Source organism: Lissotriton vulgaris, chromosome 6 (assembly GCF_964263255.1).
Source record: "Lissotriton vulgaris chromosome 6, aLisVul1.2, whole genome shotgun sequence".
NCBI lineage: Eukaryota > Metazoa > Chordata > Amphibia > Caudata > Salamandridae > Lissotriton > Lissotriton vulgaris.
The window spans coordinates 1,714,565,564-1,714,583,296 of record NC_141694.1 but is presented as its reverse complement, the minus strand read 5'-3'; the positions used below and the strand labels follow the sequence as shown (position 1 = coordinate 1,714,583,296).

The following is a 17,733-nucleotide window of genomic DNA, read 5'->3' as shown; positions in this document are numbered from 1 at the left end:
ACGCAGACGATATTACTTTATATGTGCGCGATCCCAGCACTAATTTAAATCCAGTCCTACGAGAGTTTATTCGCTTTGGTAGGCTCTCGGGAGTCCAGATTAATTGGGGCAAGTCCTGTATATTTCCCCTTACGGCCTCCACTATACAATTTCCGATGGATTACCCCATTGCTTGGTGCGACGGCGACTTTAAATATCTGGGTATCCAAATAGAAAAAGACAGGGATGAACTAATGAGGGCCAATTATGGAACGGCGATGAACCGTATTACAGACCATGTGGCCCGCTGGATCACCCTACCTCTATCCATGGCGGGTAGGACATCATTGATAAAAATGGTGATTCTCCCACAATTACTATACTTATTTTTAAATATCTCTTATTACCCGGGCAGGTCCTTTTTTTATGCAACTTAGGACGGAACTCATTCGACTAGTGTGGGGCGGGAAATCGCCTCGTCTCAAGTGGGATATCCTTATTAGACCATTCAGCCAGGGGGGGTTCGGCGTGCCCGACTTTGAGCTATATTATCAAGCTGCTCAGGCCCACTATGCCTTCTACTGGGTGAAACAGCCTCGTAACATGCCTCAACTGGCGGCGGAGCATTGGCTAGCTCACCCTATCCAAATTGAAGGTGCGCTCTATACTTTGCTTCCCGGCAGAGATAAGACGCACACACCAGTATCGAGCACGGTGACTGCTTGGACCCAATTAACCCGCAAGTTGGAGACTGACTTGATGTACGCGCCGCTCCTGCCCCTCGCCTATCACCCAAGTACGCCCCTACTACAGGAGGCAGTATTTCGTAAACTACTTCACAGGATAAATGTCAAAACATGGGGGGACTTGTATCATGCTGGGACATTCCGATATATGGAGCATCTATGTGAGGGCGTACAGCTGTCTCCGCTTGATATCTTTCTCTACATTAGACTCCGCCAAGGAATTAAAGCGCTTACACCCGATTTCCCAAAGGAGCCTCAGACCATTATGCCATTGCAGCGCATGCTCCAAGATGACACACCCAATAAATTAGTGTTGACAATAAACAGGTCGGTCCACTTGCTGATAACCGCCCCACCATTACCGGCTAGGACTAAATGGGATCAGGAGCTGGGAGAACCCCTAACAGACAAACAATGGGAGTTCTGCCTACAGCAGACGGACCGAATCTCCTCTAGTAGCAGATACAGAATTATTCATTATAAATTTTTACATAGACTGTATTATACTCCAGCTCGTATGTATAGATTTCAACTTAGTGCCTCGGACAATTGTGATAGATGTCGTGCACCAGGGGCGGATTTTCTGCACCTGGCATGGGAGTCTGAGGTGGTGCAGAGGTATTGGAGTCAGGTGTTTACTGCATTGTCAAAAATGATCAACATGGAGGTTGACCCATCCCCTATACTGGCACTCTTGGGATACGTAGAACCTATACAAGCGGCACACCGCAAATTTACCGCGCTTGCTCTTCTGGTTGCCAAGAGGAGGGTTGCGTGCAGATGGGGCAGGGGCAGGGCTCCGAAATTTAAGGACTGGCTGCATGACCTAACCTACTGTCAGGAACAGATTAACACTTATTCCGAACTACTGCCGGTGGCCTCACGTCCCACGGATATTTGGGCACCATTGCAATGCTACTTGCGTAGAGAGGAAGAATTGGAGGGAGATGAACTGACTTCTTAGGTTCACATTGAACTGATCTCCTGGGATGGGGTTCTGGGTGCCTCTAGGGACACATCATTGTGAAAGAGATGATGGGGGTACTGAGGGAGAATTAAGTGGGCTGCGTGGGTCTGGAGGAGTGGTAGTAGTGATATGTGCTCGGGTGGCCTACAGGTTCGCACATACAGCGATGTGACACCGAACTGAAATGCTTGCTACACCTCTGTAACCGATGTTTTGCCAACAGGATTGATACTGACATTTATGGTCAGGCGCTAGGGGCAAATGGAGATATATTGTAGATCTGTGATGGGTGAGCTGCGACCAACGATGATACCACTGCAATGATATAATAAGACTAATTGAATTCACATGTCCTGCATCTGTACATGCTATGATTGTTATTTTTGTATATGACCTGCAATGTGTACTCGTAAATGCACCTTCTGTTCGATGTACTGTCACTTAAAAACTGAAAAATAAAGTAAAAAAAAAAAAAGTTTGTCATCATGTTAGGGTCGAAACAGGGGTCACCCACCTCCCCCCTCCACGCGCCATTAGTGCCCTATAGCCGCAAGGGACCCCCACCAGGACCCTCTCTATGATATTCCACGGTGAAAGAACCCCCCACCAGGAGCCCCTAGAGAAAGAGAGGAAGAAAGAGCAATAGGCCAGTAAGAAACTAGAAAAGGGGGAATAGAGCAAGAGGGAGAGAGAAGAAAAAATAAGCAGCCAGACAGGCCGCACATCTCCGAACAACAACAACGTCGGCCAACAGGGTTGTGATTCACTGTCCCTAATACAGGGCATCTTACACCCGAGGTTTGGACGCTCTCTGGGATGTCACTCCCGAAGGGACAGTTGGGGCGGGTCTCAAAGGTCTAACTCTCGGGGGCTCCCGCCACCCTCCACCCCTCAACCAGGAGCCGGGGGGGAATATGTAATCCCATGTGGAGTACCTCCCGCCAGGGGTGAAATGCAAGCGCGCAGAGGGTTCTCAGTTCGCAGACTAATCAATGACCCCCTCCAGGTCATGGCGTCGAGGGGTGTGAGATTGGCTCCTCCCTGTCCCCCTCCAGAGACCTGATGTGCGCAATAATGTCCTGTTTGGTCTGAGAGGTCGATCGCCCATCCAAGGGAGTGTTGGGGGCCAGATCCTGAAATATTTGTATTCTGTGTCCCTTGTAGCAAAGGTCCGGTTTGTCACGTACCGCTTTCCATATGGCTTCCTTCTCTGTGAAGAAGTGGACGAGTGTCAGGATGTCCTGAAGAAGGCCCGGTGACACGGTGAGCTCGGTCCAAAGCCAGCGGAGAGGCATTCTCGTCACCCCAGACCTCGTGCAGGACATACGTCATGATGTCCTTCCCTTCTTCTCCAATGGGAACCCCCGGATGCGTAAGTTATTCCGTCGGCTTCTATTATCTAAATCCTCCTGCTTCACCTGTAGCTCTATATTCTGCTCCTCCAGGACCTCTAGGCGCTGCCACAACTGTTCCTGATCTTCGGTGTGGACATCCATCGTCCGTTCCAGGCCGTCCTCTCGATCCCCCAAGTCTGTCACTTCTCTCCGGAGCTCCTTTACGCATGTGTGTACCTCGGACCTTAGGGAGCCGATCTCCATTTTGAGTACCGACATAAAGGAAGTCATGAACGCCTGGGTAATTGGCATCGAATCACCGGTCGCTTGGGACTACCCCTCAGTGGTAGTAGACATGCCCGCCTTCCCCCACATTGCCATAACAGTATTGTCTCTGGGGGCAGTTGCCGGGTTGGCCTTGCCCCCCCTAGATCGCGTCATCGCCAGCTTCGAAGTGGTCTGGGGGGTTCACAGAGAGCAGCCACCACGCTGCCAACGTAGGATATTGAGGGTCCTCTTCTCTCGTCTTCCAGCAATTTGATTGTTCAAATAGTAGGGATCGGAGGCTCCCGCCGTAAGCCCAGATACAAGGTGAAAGTCCCCAATCTCCTTCCCGTGGGACCGGCAACCTGTTGATGCAGAAAGATCCAAGCAGGCCCAGCCCCTGCGCACCAGGCCCAGGCAAGGGAGGGGGGTCACCAATCTGAGGCACCACCTACCAGGGCCTATCCGAGTGGGCTCAAGGCTGCAAAACTATTGGCATTCCCAGTGCCTTAGAAGAGGACAGGCAAGATCCCCCGCTCAGTAGAGGTCCCAGGCCGTGCACCAGCTCGGCCATCACCACAGCCAGCACCACAGGGGAACAGACCTCAGTCCTAGGGCCAATCTCAAGCTCCGTTAGCAAAGGCTGGTACACGGGGGCCAACAGTTTCACTGGAGTAGGACGGCATGCACGATTACCCCACCACTGCCCCTCAACCGCCTTCCCCCACACCTCACACAGAGTCAGCCAAGCTGCAGTCCACAAGCGCACTCTCCCCCTGAGCAATTATGAGGAGGTGTGTGCAGGCGAAAACTCCACCAGCTTTTTAGTCCTTGAGATGGCGGCCAATGGCGGCCAATGGTGCCGCCGTCCAGCGCCCTCTCGCTCGGACGCCCAGCAGCAGCCTCCCGTAGGTCCTCCACAGTCCTCTTCCAACGGCAGCAAGACACCGCGGAGCCGGGGGTCGCAGCGGGGCCACAGCTCTCCGTGTGCCAGGATATCTGGAGGCCAGCGGTACTAGGCCCCTATGGGAGCATACACAAAATGGAGGGCAGGAGCGCGAACTTCAAGCGCCGGGCCCGGGGCAAGCACTAGGGCCCTCAAGTCCCACAGAGAGGCACATAAGGGTTCTCCTGGGCCAAGGGCAGTGCCGGACGCCCCCGAGCACCGTGGAGAGGCTCAGGGTCCCACAGGCCCAGTCAGGTTGCAAGGGGGTGCCCCACCGGGTATTCCACAAGATGGCAGCCCCCTCCTCCAGTCCGGCGCCTCCTTCCTGAGTATCCCCCGCAGCCGCCTCTGGAGTCAGGAGCCCGCCAGCCCCACCAGCCAGCAGTGCAGTGCCTCTCCGCCCCCCAGGCAACCAGACACAGAAGGGCAGGGCACGGGGAGGACGTTCAGCGCCCTCCGGCCACAGCTACAAGATGGCGGGCAGCGACTCTCCCGCACGTACCCCCGTCGCTGCACGCTGATCAGCCCGTAGTGACAGCAACCCGCGAGCAGGACCCCAGAGAGATGTCTGCAGCTAGGTCGACAGGGGCACCCGGGGGCCATGGGGAGCGCTCACCTCTTGCCGGTCGCCTTAGCGTGCCTCAGAACCAGGGAGCCAAAGCCGCCCGCCTTACCGCCAGCCGCTGCAGCCCCAAACCAGGGCCTCCGCCGGCACCGGAGCCAGCTCCAGGGACCCAGCACCGGCTATCCTGCCTCTCCCACAGCAGGTGTCTAAGGCTCACAGGCAGATCCAAACAGCCTGATGCGGGAGGGCCACAGACGGTGAGTGCTCAGCGTCCTAAACTCGTGTTCCTAGAGGCGCCCAGAGTGATGGCTGCCGGCTTCCCCCGTCAAGGGTACCTTTCCACAAGCCTGATTGCGTCGCTGCGGGCGCCAACCTGCGGGCTCCCCACCTTCGTCGATCCGCTGCGCTTTGCTCTCTCCCGAGCAGGGGGGAAAGAGAGTCGGCAGCACCGCCCAGGTCCTCCGCTCACCAGTCCCGATCGCCGCCTCCGCCCCAGCCTCAGCCTCAGGGCCTCCGTCAGCGCTAGGCCCAGCACCAAAGGGCCAGAAGTAGCGATCCTGTCCCCCTGCTCCGCACTCTATCGCCGCCTCACACTCCGGGATTGCACCACAAGCTCTAGCAGCCACTCCGGTGACCGTGGGCCTCGGGACAGGCCACTGCTCTGGTTCCACAAAATGGTGGTTCCTGCCTCGGAGTCCCCGCCGTCTCCTCATCGTCCGCCCCCGCCGCCTCTGGAGGCCATCAAAGGATCACCCCACAGGCCCCCCAGTTCACGCTGACCAGGGTCCACCTCCAGGGGAGTAGTGACCCCCAGCTCCTCTTTGTTAGCTTATGTTGGTGGCAGATGTCGTGAGTCCCGGCGAGAGACATCCGATCACATCGCCAGTCAGACCACGCCCACCCAACTCTTCCTTTTGATTTGACGTTAAATGACTATTTCTTCCTATCATTACAGCAGTTAGGAGGATGGGTACATGCATCATCAACTACATCCCAACTACTCACTCTAGCAGACAGTGATATTTAATGGTGGACTCTTGCTTGATGGTTCACTGTATAAACGGCATAATAGTGGATCGTGTACTAACAGATTACAGCGCTGATTGTAGTCTGCATTTCATGAAACATGTTTACTGGTGCATGTATGTTTTGTGAATATAACTGAGAGCAGTCTATGGACTGATATATCACATGCTGTCTTCCACCATTGTACCAGGTCAATGGGGCCTTTTTCAGCCTCTCAACTCAGTCTACTAAGCACTGGTAGAATCCCTGGATGAGGGGAAGTTCAGTGAGGAGTCTTGGTTTGGCAGAGTTCAATATGTGAGTGGACTTCAGACATGAAACTTTGATGTATTTAGGACCACCCATTCGAGCCATTGGAGTGGAGGTGTGGGAGGTTAGGAGAAATTACGAGTTGAAGCCGCTCTAGCGTCCGGCCTCTGTCTGCCCAGAGTTGGCAGAAGCTTTTGGAAATCAGCCCTTGTGGGGTTGGGCTCAGCCTCACCAGATAGCAACAGGCAGTGGTAATGGATGTTAGGAATGGAATTGATAGCTAAGGATTGGGAGTGCCGAAGACAACTGCCTTTTTCAAAGTTAGCGAATTTTGAAGGATTGCTGGTAAATCTAGAGCAGTTGCACGTTTTCTGGTTACAACAACCAGCATGTAATTTGTGAGAATAGGAGGCCACCACTGTCCTGGTGTTTCCGTGTTAATCGTGAATGCATCACAGAATGTGATGCACTTTATGCATTACCTGCTTTTACTCCCACGCAGCATGATGCTTATACTGCCCGCTCTCAAGGGCTCTATTTCTTAGTTATTCTGATACCCAAAACAACTAGGCTTGGGCGTGCTGGGGTCAGAATGGGTTTTGGGAGAGACCCACCTTACCCTTTTACAGTGAAAGTGACTTATATTAGATACCATAGTTTGGGACAACGACTTACCGAGTGTTGATCTAGCAGGTGGAGGACTAGAGATTAGCAGGCTGATTGGGTACCTCTGCCATCTGAGGCAACAAAGGAGCAAACTGTTCATATAACTCTGTCCAGCAGCTTTATTCTGTTCCATCGACGGCTCCCTAAGCAATCGTTAAGATGGCGTGGTACAAAACTCTGGAAATAAGTACACAAACCGAGAAATTAATACATTCAATATGCAACAGGTTTAGTGGAAACATTTGTTCCTTTGGAAAGATCCACTCTTCACAAGCCCAGTGTGCTATTTTTAATCTGTTAAACCACTCGCGCTACATGGATTGGGCCCTATGCCATTGCAGAGTAAATTCTGCTGGTATGTTCCTCTCCCTTGCCTTTGGTCCTCTTCGGCCTTTCTGGTGAAAATACCCCGGAGCAGAAGAGCTAAGTTGGGGGTGTCAAGCTTTCAGTGTTGCTGCTGCAAGACTCTGGAATAAGCTGCCTCCAGAGCTGCCACAGATAAATGATCTCTTACCCTTTCGCAAACAAATAATAACTTGACTCTTTCCAATAATCTAACCTCTAGCTTTTCAGATCCCAGTGGTTTATTACTGCTTTTCCCTCTTTTAGCGCCAGGATGCCTGATGGGTTCCAGTGAGCTGTGCAAATTCTCTTTACAATTACAAGTACACGTGCTTGAAGACCACATACCCAGTGCTTATCTGTGGAGGTTACCTTATGTGCTGTTTGCTCAGTCACTGACATTCGGTCCATTTGTAAGTGGGTGTGCTAAAACCTACACTGTATTTCAGGAGAGGTGCCTTTTGTGTTGTTCAGTTTAGTCTTAGTCATCAGTTGAAATAAATCCATGGACTAGGCTGCCTGTAGGTGTGACTCAAAGGGTCAGATGTTTTAACCAATTAAAGCTGTCCAGCGTGTATGTATGCCAATAACCGGTATTTTCAAATATTCGAAAAAAAGACTTTAATATTAGCTGTTTGATTAATACGTATTAACGTGCGGACTTGCTAATACATGTACATACAACTTGGAAAATGTCGTATTACAGCACAGCAGCCATAATTGTGAGCACTCTCAGTTTACTACAGCTATCTGCACATTGTAGTTGTAGTCAAATATGGAAACATTTGATTTGGATCAGGAGGGTTCTGTCAGTATTGTAACTGACTAATGGAAGTTAAATCGCTGAACACATCACCAGTCTAGTAAAACCCTTTTGCTGAGGGAGTTGAAGCTCACTTTTCATAAGGCGATACTTTTTTCTCTGTGGAAAAGGGCGCCTTGATCTACCATAATGCTTATCTTTGTATCTGAAGCTGTTGAAGTAAACATCTGTTGAAGACCCATTCAGGGAGATGGCGCTGGCGGTGCCTTTTGTCCACATAGAGGAGGACCGCAGTGTGCTGTCTAGACCTGCCTGTGGATGCACAGATGTTAACATCCGTACAGCTGTGCCTCCCTCGCCATAAAACGTCTTCATATGAATGCACCTGTTCTGATTCAAAGGGCTCCAAGTGTTTGTAGGTGAAGGAAATGAGGGGCATGGCGATAAGAGGTATGGAAGCAAATTGGGATTAGAAATCAAAGACCCGGGTCACAAAGTGAGTCGTGAACCTTCTCTCTCAGATTGACGCTAACATGGCAGACGTTCCCAGGAACACGCATGGAAAGCGGTGCTGAGCACAGGTTTCCAGGAACACACCTGTAAAAGTCATGTGACTGGTGCCGCGAGATCCTGTTCCTGGTGAGCCGGACCCTACATCTCCTGGTTGGCCGTGACCCGTCCTTGAAGACCCCACACGTTGGCATCCGTGTTACTCTGTCGTAGATAGTCCTCTATGAACATACATTTACTTTTTACGAAAGAAGAGGTTGCGTTCCTCTTTCAGTATGACAGTTGTGCAAATAGATGATGTGCAGTAACCTGCGTGTTGTGTTTCTTTTAGTAAATGTATTACACATTTAGGAAGGATTGTAAATCTGCACTGGATGAAAAGGAGAAGCACTGAAGAGTTCAATGTAGGTAGAAAGAACTCCGCGTCATCAGAGTTCTGCACTGCAATGTGTACTTTCTGTTTGTGGAGAAAGTCAAGTGTGGTTGGTTGTATGATTGGTTTAGCCTGTGGTTAGCTGTTACTGTCTTATAAAAAACAATCTGAAACATCCTCATATTACACCTTGTTCTCGTATGCACGATGTAGAGGTTTGAGTTGGAAATATATTCCATAATAGGGCATCACACCTCTTTTGCATTATTTTGTTACCTTAGTAGATTATTCTCTGTTTTCAAATCCAGCAAAATGGAAAACAAGCAAGAAGGGCAGGGAGGAAATGCACTATGACGTAGGCTGGAGTGGCTCTCTGAATGTTGAGGAGGGGTAAGTAGAGTTTCCTTGTGTTGTGTGTATTTACATTCGCTTCTAAATGTAGCTCATCTTAAATGTGATTTCCATCTCTAATTACTTGTTGTTTAACTAAATACTCATCTACAATCCCTAAAACGTGGGACTATTGAAAATAACTTCCTGCGCACAAGTTAAAATATTGAAAATATTTGCAGGGAAAATAAAGCATCTCTGATGTGGCTCCGTCCCGGTGGCTGGGCCCAGCAACTTTGTGGCTTTTGTAAGCTCATGGGAAGAAGATTTGTCCATCTGAGTCGAAAGAGAATGTTGTGTGTCCATTGTGGAGAGCAGGGAGTGTTGGTCATTCAGCACATAGAATTGCTGTGAGTTTCGAGAATGCAAGTGCTCTGGCTTCCTTCGCTGTTGATCGGAGAAGATGCCAGGTCCCTTCTGTTATAGTTCGAAATATTTGGACCTTTTGGGCAGCCCTGATTTTCTTTGGAGGCCTGCAGGATAACCCATGTTCCTGCGTGAGGACTAGGCTGGTAAATCCAGATGGACTTTAATAATGTATATCATAGTGGCAGTTTTGTTTATTAACCTTTTTATTGGGTTTTTAAACATTTCAGGATCAGTACAGCTTGTTCTTTCCTATAATTACATACAAAAAATAGAAGAAAAGTGGTATATGTAGAATCATAGTGACAAGTAGCAGCTTTGGGGACTGACATTGGGATGGGGTCAGGGGATGTTATGAGGAAACTGGTTCTACCCTCTATGGGGGTCTGTCCTCCTGCATTTATGTCCTCTGGTTGGAAAAAAAAATGAAAAGGGAGAAAAATTCAAGGGGGAGGTAAATATCATTGGGAGAGTTGACTAACTATTAACTCGGAGATAAACAAGGAAGGGATGACAGGTGGTGGAGGTGCGGGTGGATGCATGTTGCATGTGTCCTTGATCATGGGGTTGCGGGCGTAGGCGAGGCATAGTCTTGACAGATCTTAGGGGAAGCTATCAGTGTTGAGTATTCATGTGTGTTGTGTAGGGGACTTCGGGGGAGGGTTCTGCCTGAAGCCACAGGTGGTGGGGGTGACATATCACCTCGGGTGATCTCAGTGACATAGGAGAGGACTGGGTATTTTCGGTTGTGTGTTGGAAGCTCTGAAGGAGTGCTGCCACTCAGTGGAGATGCGTCATCTTGCACTCCTCGTACCTCTTCAAGTCTGAGCGCATTCTCCTCCGCCGCGCCCCACTTGTGGACTGCTCCCATCCAGGCCGCCAGAAGAGGCCCTGCAGGCATCCACCAATACATGGTGATTCCCCGTCTCGCTAAAAGGAGGGTCAACAATGCAAACCTTGTCTGGACTTTGCAGTTTATAACATTGTGGCAGTTAATGTATTGCTGAAAAAGTTAGAGAACTAGCGTTGAAATTTTATCTGGATAAAACCAAAGATATTCGTAGGTCAGACCAATTGTTTATAAATTATGGATCGGTCAGAACGGGTCTTGCTACCTCTAAGCATTCCATCTCTAGGTGGATTGTGTCCTGCATACAGTTGTGTTACCAAAAAGCTAATAAGACCTTAGGGAGTAAACCTAAGGCTCATTCCACCAGGGGCAAAGCAGCCACGACTGCTTTGCTCCGTAACGTTCCAATTACAGAAATCTGCAAGGCGGCCACTTGGAAGTCGGTCCATACCTTTGCTAAACATTACTGCCTGGACACTGACGCCAGGGCAGACGCTCAGGTTGAGCAGGCTTCGCTGCGAAATTTGTTCGCACAGTAGTGGTGTTAATTTTCTTCTCTCCACCGCCGCTTTGGTGTGGGGATGGGCTTGCCATTCTATTCACTATATTATGACTATACACAGAGATCCCCTACTACAGAAGGAGTAGTTTCTGTCCTGTAACTCCAGTTATGTAGTAGGGGTATCTCTGTTATAGTCATAAGCGCCCGCCCTCCTCCCCGGTGGAGAAAGATGTTCATGTACGGAATGCTACAAGTCTGGCGTGTTACGCCTTCAAAAAGAACTAAAAGTAAAAGGGACCTGCAGTGCATTCTGGGATACTGGGAGAAGGTCTGGAAAGTTCTCTTAAAGGCACAGTATCCTATTTAAGCTACATAATGGCAGCCTATGGGGCTTGTCTGTCCATGCCTTCCTCTCTATCATTCCAGAGGCAAGTTTCTCTATGGAAGAAACTAGGCAGGCTGTGCTGTGTGTGTGTTTTTTTTTGGTGGAATTTCTAGTTGAAGTACTGGACAGTGTAGCCTGTGGATATAGGTTGCATTATTTGTCTTTAAATTCTCTCTTAAGTGTCTTTGCAGTTCTGCATTTTTTGACAAGTTAAGAGATTATTTTTGATTGCCGGGGTCCACGCACATGGGCGGGACTATTCACTAGATTATGACTATAACAGAGCTACCCCTACTACAGAACTGGAGTTACAGGACAGAAACTACAGAAACTACTCCTTCCTCTCTCTGTTGTTGCTGTTGTTTTGTTCTAGATGGCTTGAACAGTATTTTATGTCTCTCTAGATTTCTCAAAAAACAAACACTTTAATAAGAGGGTCCAAGGGCAAGTTTAACGACTCACCTTAGGTACATGCCCCAAAACAGTCTCTCAATACACAAAAGAGTACCTAAAGGTCGAAGAAACCACTCAACTGTGGACGTAGCCCCAACACCGTACAGACAACTTAGTGGGAACCAACAAAGTGAACTAAGTGTGATAGTGAGTTAAGACTCAAGGGCATAGGGAAAAATTCCCATCAGAAACCACACTGTACCGCCCTCTTTTGCATCATTTGGGTACTCCTTGCCCAGGAGACATAACAAACGGCTAGTTGTTATCTTAGCCGTAATCAAATGTGCATGAAGTGTACTTGTAAAGGGAGGTCGTGTAAAAATATTTTTACAGTGTTGGTGTGGCTAATGAAAAAGCAGTGTGAAAGTGAGTAGAAAAAGTGAAAGGTGCAATACTTAAAATTAGATAGGCTAGGTGGATATAAATGATTTATTGGTATCCCCCAGACTTCCAACTCTAAAAACTCAGTGCAAACACAGATTTAACAAAATATCCGTGATCAGTAGTGGTCAACATGTTTCAGCATATCAACGAACATTTTCATGCCTTCTTCAGGACCTGTTGTAATATAACTACTGCTTTTTAAGTGAAAGATAAAAACATATCACCTGAAATATCCAGATTGTTAGTACAACCACATACCATTTGTTGTGGTTGTTGCGCTTCACCTCACCTCCCCAGACAGTTCGGAAGACTGCCGGGAGACACCGACGGACAGAGCGGTGCTCCTCTAAACCTGAGCTGCTGCCAGGTGGGGTGAAGCGCAACAACCACAACAAATGGTATGTGGTTGTACTAACAATCTGGATATTTCAGGTGATATGTTTTTGGGCTACATCTGGCTGATATTTGGGCTACATTTGTTTATTTTGTCTCTGGTGGCCATCTTTGGGCTACATTGGGCTACATTTGGGCTCTAACATATATATAGCCCAACGTAGCCCAATATATATATTTTTTCAAAGTTAATTTTCGTAAAAACCACTTGAGCATATATCTTGAGACATAGCAAAGGCACATCGGGCTACCAGTCCCTACAATTTTGCCAATTTTTTGTATATTGTTTTTTTTTTTTTTTGCCTTGGAGCGCTCCCGGTGCGCGCCCCAGTGAACGCCACGGAAAGCGTAGTTTTATGAAGCGCCCCGGGGCGCGCACCGAGGAGCGTCCCTTAAGCACCAATATCGCGAACGAAAACATGATCGTGACGTATCGCGTAGCCGCGTCCGCGTGATACGCACGGCGTAAGCGCACCTGGAAGCACTCGAGCGAATACGATCGCGCAACGTAGGCGTCTGACGCGCTTACGCGACGCGCCCCGGGGCGCGTAGCGTAAGCGCGTAGGGTCATGTGACCTGAAAATTGAGCTTTTCATTGGTTCATAACAGTTTGGTTTCATAATGATGAAGCCCATGGTCATGTGACCTAAAAATAACACTTTTCATTGGTTCAATAATTTTTTTTTTTCAAAAGGATGAAAGACCCCACCTTTTTTCCTTATTCTTACTTTGTCCTTTGACTTAGGAAGACCTGTTTGTACCTCTTTGTACCTTTTTGATCTTTATAATGACTTCAGTAGCAGCAGCAGCTGGTGCATCTGCACCACCACCACCACCACAACCACCAAGAGGACCACCACAAGATATTATTGGTGGTCAACAAGAGGAGGAAGAGGAGGAGGAGGAGGAGGAGGAGGTAGAGGGGAGGAGAAGATGGCTTGAAGAACAAAATACCCCATACCAGCCAAGACCACACATTATATGGGAGTTTTTTTCGATCCCAGAGGGGAAAAAAAAAGTAAATGCATCCTATGACTTGCCTAATCTGTGGCATGGAACTTTCTAGGGGGAACCCTAATAAAAAATGTTCATTTGGAAACAACAACACGATGATTCGCCACATGCAGCGCAAGCATCCAATAAACTATTCTGCTGCAGAGATGAGGGAACTGGCCAGTAACCCTCCCCAATCCACAAGCACCACCTCAAAAAGAAAGCAACCCACTCCGTCGGCACCAGAGGAAAGTGAGACGATGCCTTGCATTCAGCCACGATTTGCAGATTTCCGAATTATCTGTAAATATTGTGGGAAGACCATCTCCTACGGAGAACAAAGCGTAAAGCTCATCGTCCTTGCTGGGGACAACCACAAATGCCCCAATAAACCCTAATTATTTCTTTTCTTTATTTTTTTGCTCCAGTTGAGCCATTTTCAATTCCCTGTTTTTTCGTTTCTCCCCATGAAAAATACAAAAAAAATATAAAACTGTTCAGAAAACCCCCAAAAAGTTTAAAATGTTCAAAAAACAATAAAAAAATATAAAACAACAAAAAGAAGAAAAAAAACAGTTCTTTTTAGAACTACCTCCAATTTCTAAAAAAAAGGCTACATTTTTTAAAAACTCTATTATTAATTTTTCCCCATGGGACGCTCCCCGGTCCGCTTCCCGGTGCGCGTACCGGCGCTCCCCCCGCGCAAATCAAAAAAAAAAACAATTTCTTTTGCCCCGCTGGACCCTATTATGGCCCCCACATCAAACCTAGGGGGTCAGGGGGGTCTATCCCTGCCCCCTTATAGTCATTTCCCCCTTTGATTTTTCCACCTCTTACGTCTCGATTTTACCGAGACACAAGATGGCGGCCGCTCCGGACTGTTTCGAATGTTTACAGACACCCGAGAGCCAATCAGCTTTCTGTGCGCAAGTCGCGTGGCGCACCCGGAGCGCTCCCCGGTGCGCGTACCGGGGCGCTGCCATAGATATATATATTTTTTGGAACCTAAATTACTCAAAAACTACTGGAGCACATATCTTGAGACATAGCAAAGGCACATCGGGCTACCAGTCCCTACAATTTTGTCAAGTTTGGTGCAAATCCATTTAGCCGTTCGGATTAAAAGTGAGTTCGACCGCCCTATGGAAATTAACATGGGGAAAACACGTTTTTGGACCCCCCTTTTATCTCGGCCCCCGCTTGACGAATCCCCCCCAAACTTTCAAGGAAGGAGAAATTTGCGAAGATTCGTCCACCGGCGCCAAAGTTATTCCCAATAGAATGTTGCGGATTTCCTATGGAAAGTAGATCCTAACTATAACTACCTACTGGCGACCGCCAGTAGGTAATATATATATATATATATATATATATATATATATATATATATATATATATATATATATATATATATATATATATATATGTAATGCGTGGTTAAGGCATACATTGTAAAAGAAAATGCTTGGTAAAAGATACGTGGTAAAGGCATGCAGTGTATTTCTCTGCGTTGTTCTGTCATACAACTGTGTTCACAGAGAAGACTTACATACATAATAGCCTATCTGTCTTTAGTAGCACCATGACATTGTGGGCAAATTGTTGTCATAATTTCAGTGCCCAAATAACGATATCCCTTATGTTGTACTGTGTGAGTTTCATTACCTCGACCTGGCACTGTAGTGTCCACCATGTTGGTAAATGTTATTGTTATCACGCAATATTGCATTATAGCCCACTTTCAGTAGCTATAACGTTTTTTAAAGGTACCAAGTCAGAGTTATAGGCTTGAGCCGCTGGCAAAGACCTATGACCAGAGCAAGGGCTTTTAACAACCATTATAGCCAGAGGCAGCAGGGCTACAATGCTTTTGGAACATTCTAGTTGGAATATTTTGAAAGGCATCAGGAGAACCAGAAAGAAAAATCATTAGAATGCTTTATTAGAACATTGGAATGTTGGGAGCTCCATTGTAGACAATGGAGTGCTCCCTGCTTCTACGGGCCGGGAAAGGCCTGCAGAGCAACATTCCAATGTTTTACAAAGGCCTCTCGGAGCTCGAGATTGAAATCCCCTAGAGCTTTGAGAGGCCTTTGTTTTATTTGTGAGAACATTCTGCCCTCTAGTGGCAGAATGTTCTAATACCCTTATAGGCCTTCGTAGCAGGGCTATACCGCCTTCGGCTCGGGCCTTTAACGCGGGAGCGGGCATTTAATAGTCGTGTAGCCCGCTACGAGGAGCAAGGACATTTAACAATCATTATAGCCAGAGGCAGAGGGGTATAATGCTTTTAGAACATTCTATTTGGCATATTCTGAAATGCACTGGGAGAAACAGAAAGAAAAATCATTAGAATGCTTTATTAGACGTTTATAGCCGTTATGAGCCCTAACCCACTTCATAGTGTTTAGCAGAGCTCTAAGCATACCAGTGTGCCAACTGTGTTTTTTTACCAAGAGAGATCAACTACTGTTGCATAAGGATAGAAACTTGTAAATAAATCAATTTTTTTGTTTTGTTTGGGTAAGTATTTGGTTGTCATCTCCATATGGTCTCATGGCGCTAGTGTTGTCACAGAGCTTAGAAATGCAAACTGCTAGTAAGTCTGCTTTGACTAACCGTCTTTTAGATAAAACACCAAAAAGTTATTTCAACTGCCTATGTTTAAATCATTTTCCGACATTAAGAGTTTTTTTTTCTCTCCAGTGAATGTGTCAGCAGTGCACTGTGTATTCCTCTTGCAAGCCAGAAAAGGTAAGAGCTCAGCCATTATTTCACCAATAATTTTCTTTATAGATATCCAGATGTTTCCTAAAAACGTGTTTTCTGTTTTGTGTGTTTTTTGTTAGAAGTTCTACAGGGCGCCCTGACTGGACGTGCATTGTAGTTGGTTTTACCTCTGGTTACTTGCGCTTTTACACTGAGGTGAGTTGCTTCTGGTCACCAACTTCGATTGTGCTGAGTAAATGCATGTTTTTGTAGAACGTTTGAGGATGTATTGTAGCTGTGCAGTGGCACCTCCATAGTTAATGTTGATGTCTCACTTTATAGGAAATCCCATTATAGCCTCCTTAAACACACCCTGCCCCAGTATACCCAATTTTGAAGAACAACCTTCAAAGTCGGTTTGCCAAATTTACCAGGCTACCTTTTTTAGGTTTAAGGAGATGGGCATTCTGCATTAATTAAGCAAAAACAAAGTGCCAATTCACAGATGTAAATCGATATGTGTAGATTAACTACTAGCAAATTTACTATTATACTTTTGAGTAACTTTACTACTTGGCACTATTTCTCAAACTTTGAGTATAGAGTTACTCAAAAGTGTAGACTTGCATATCTCTGAAACATCTACTTGTGTTAAATTACTACCGTCGAAAAGGAGCAGTAATACACCCAGCACTACACATTGCCAACCACTAATAGTGCAACACGATCCCATGGAAAATATGGAAGCAGAGACTTAAAATAGAACCCCATAGGAACTAATGATAAAATAAATTAATTTATTTCAACTGTTTAAAAATACGTTTGAATTTTATTTAATGTTAAAAATTATATATAAATAAAAATAAAATAGATTTTATTATTAAATATTTAATGACCTTTTAAAATTCGTAAATATAGATGTAGCTTTATTTTATTTTCTAAATAAATAAATTCATTTAAATTAAGTGTGTATGTATAACTTTTTAACTTTTTTTTTTATACTTTATTTTACTTACTTTACTGCGGTGGCGATCTCCCTGTGGTAAAGTGTAGAGAACATTTAGAAACCCCCAAAAATGTGAATATTAAATATTGTTGTAAATTATATATATTTATTTTAAATATAGACTAAAATAAAAAATGGCAGCATTATTTAATTAATTTTGAATGAAATATTTACTGATTTAAAATACATTAAGTTAAATTAACATTATTTTTTTGAATTTTAGAAGAAAAGTGCCATCTAACGTAAAACAAATTGAATTTTATATGTATTAAAATTGATAAAAGTAATATTATATTTCCATAAAACATATTACATTATTTTTTATATTCAAAATTTTGTATTTAACATTAAATTAAATGTATGTATATTTTAACTAATTTAAATAATGTAACATTATTTCCTATGGGGTTTATTGTAAGTCCTCACCTACATTATTTTCTGTGGGAGGGTATTGAAATAATAGTGATTGGCCATGTGTGGCCAGGTTGAGGCCTTCAAGGAAGCCATGATGCGTATTTTGCATCCTTCTGACTCCCTCGACCAACCTGCTCGAACTCGGCACCACGCTTTTT

The 17,733-nt window shown here is 46.2% G+C and overlaps 1 protein-coding gene across 1 annotated transcript in view; it reads left to right on the top strand.

The window, feature by feature from the left end:
* RAB3GAP2 (RAB3 GTPase activating non-catalytic protein subunit 2) overlaps positions 1-17,733 on the top strand; it is a 684,945-nt gene that overhangs the window by 167,522 nt on the left and 499,690 nt on the right. Inside the window, exons 4-6 of the mRNA XM_086927924.1 lie at positions 9,039-9,120; positions 16,153-16,200; positions 16,296-16,371. Coding sequence (XP_086784050.1) covers positions 9,039-9,120; positions 16,153-16,200; positions 16,296-16,371 — 206 coding nt within the window. The remainder of the gene's footprint in view (positions 1-9,038; positions 9,121-16,152; positions 16,201-16,295; positions 16,372-17,733) is intronic.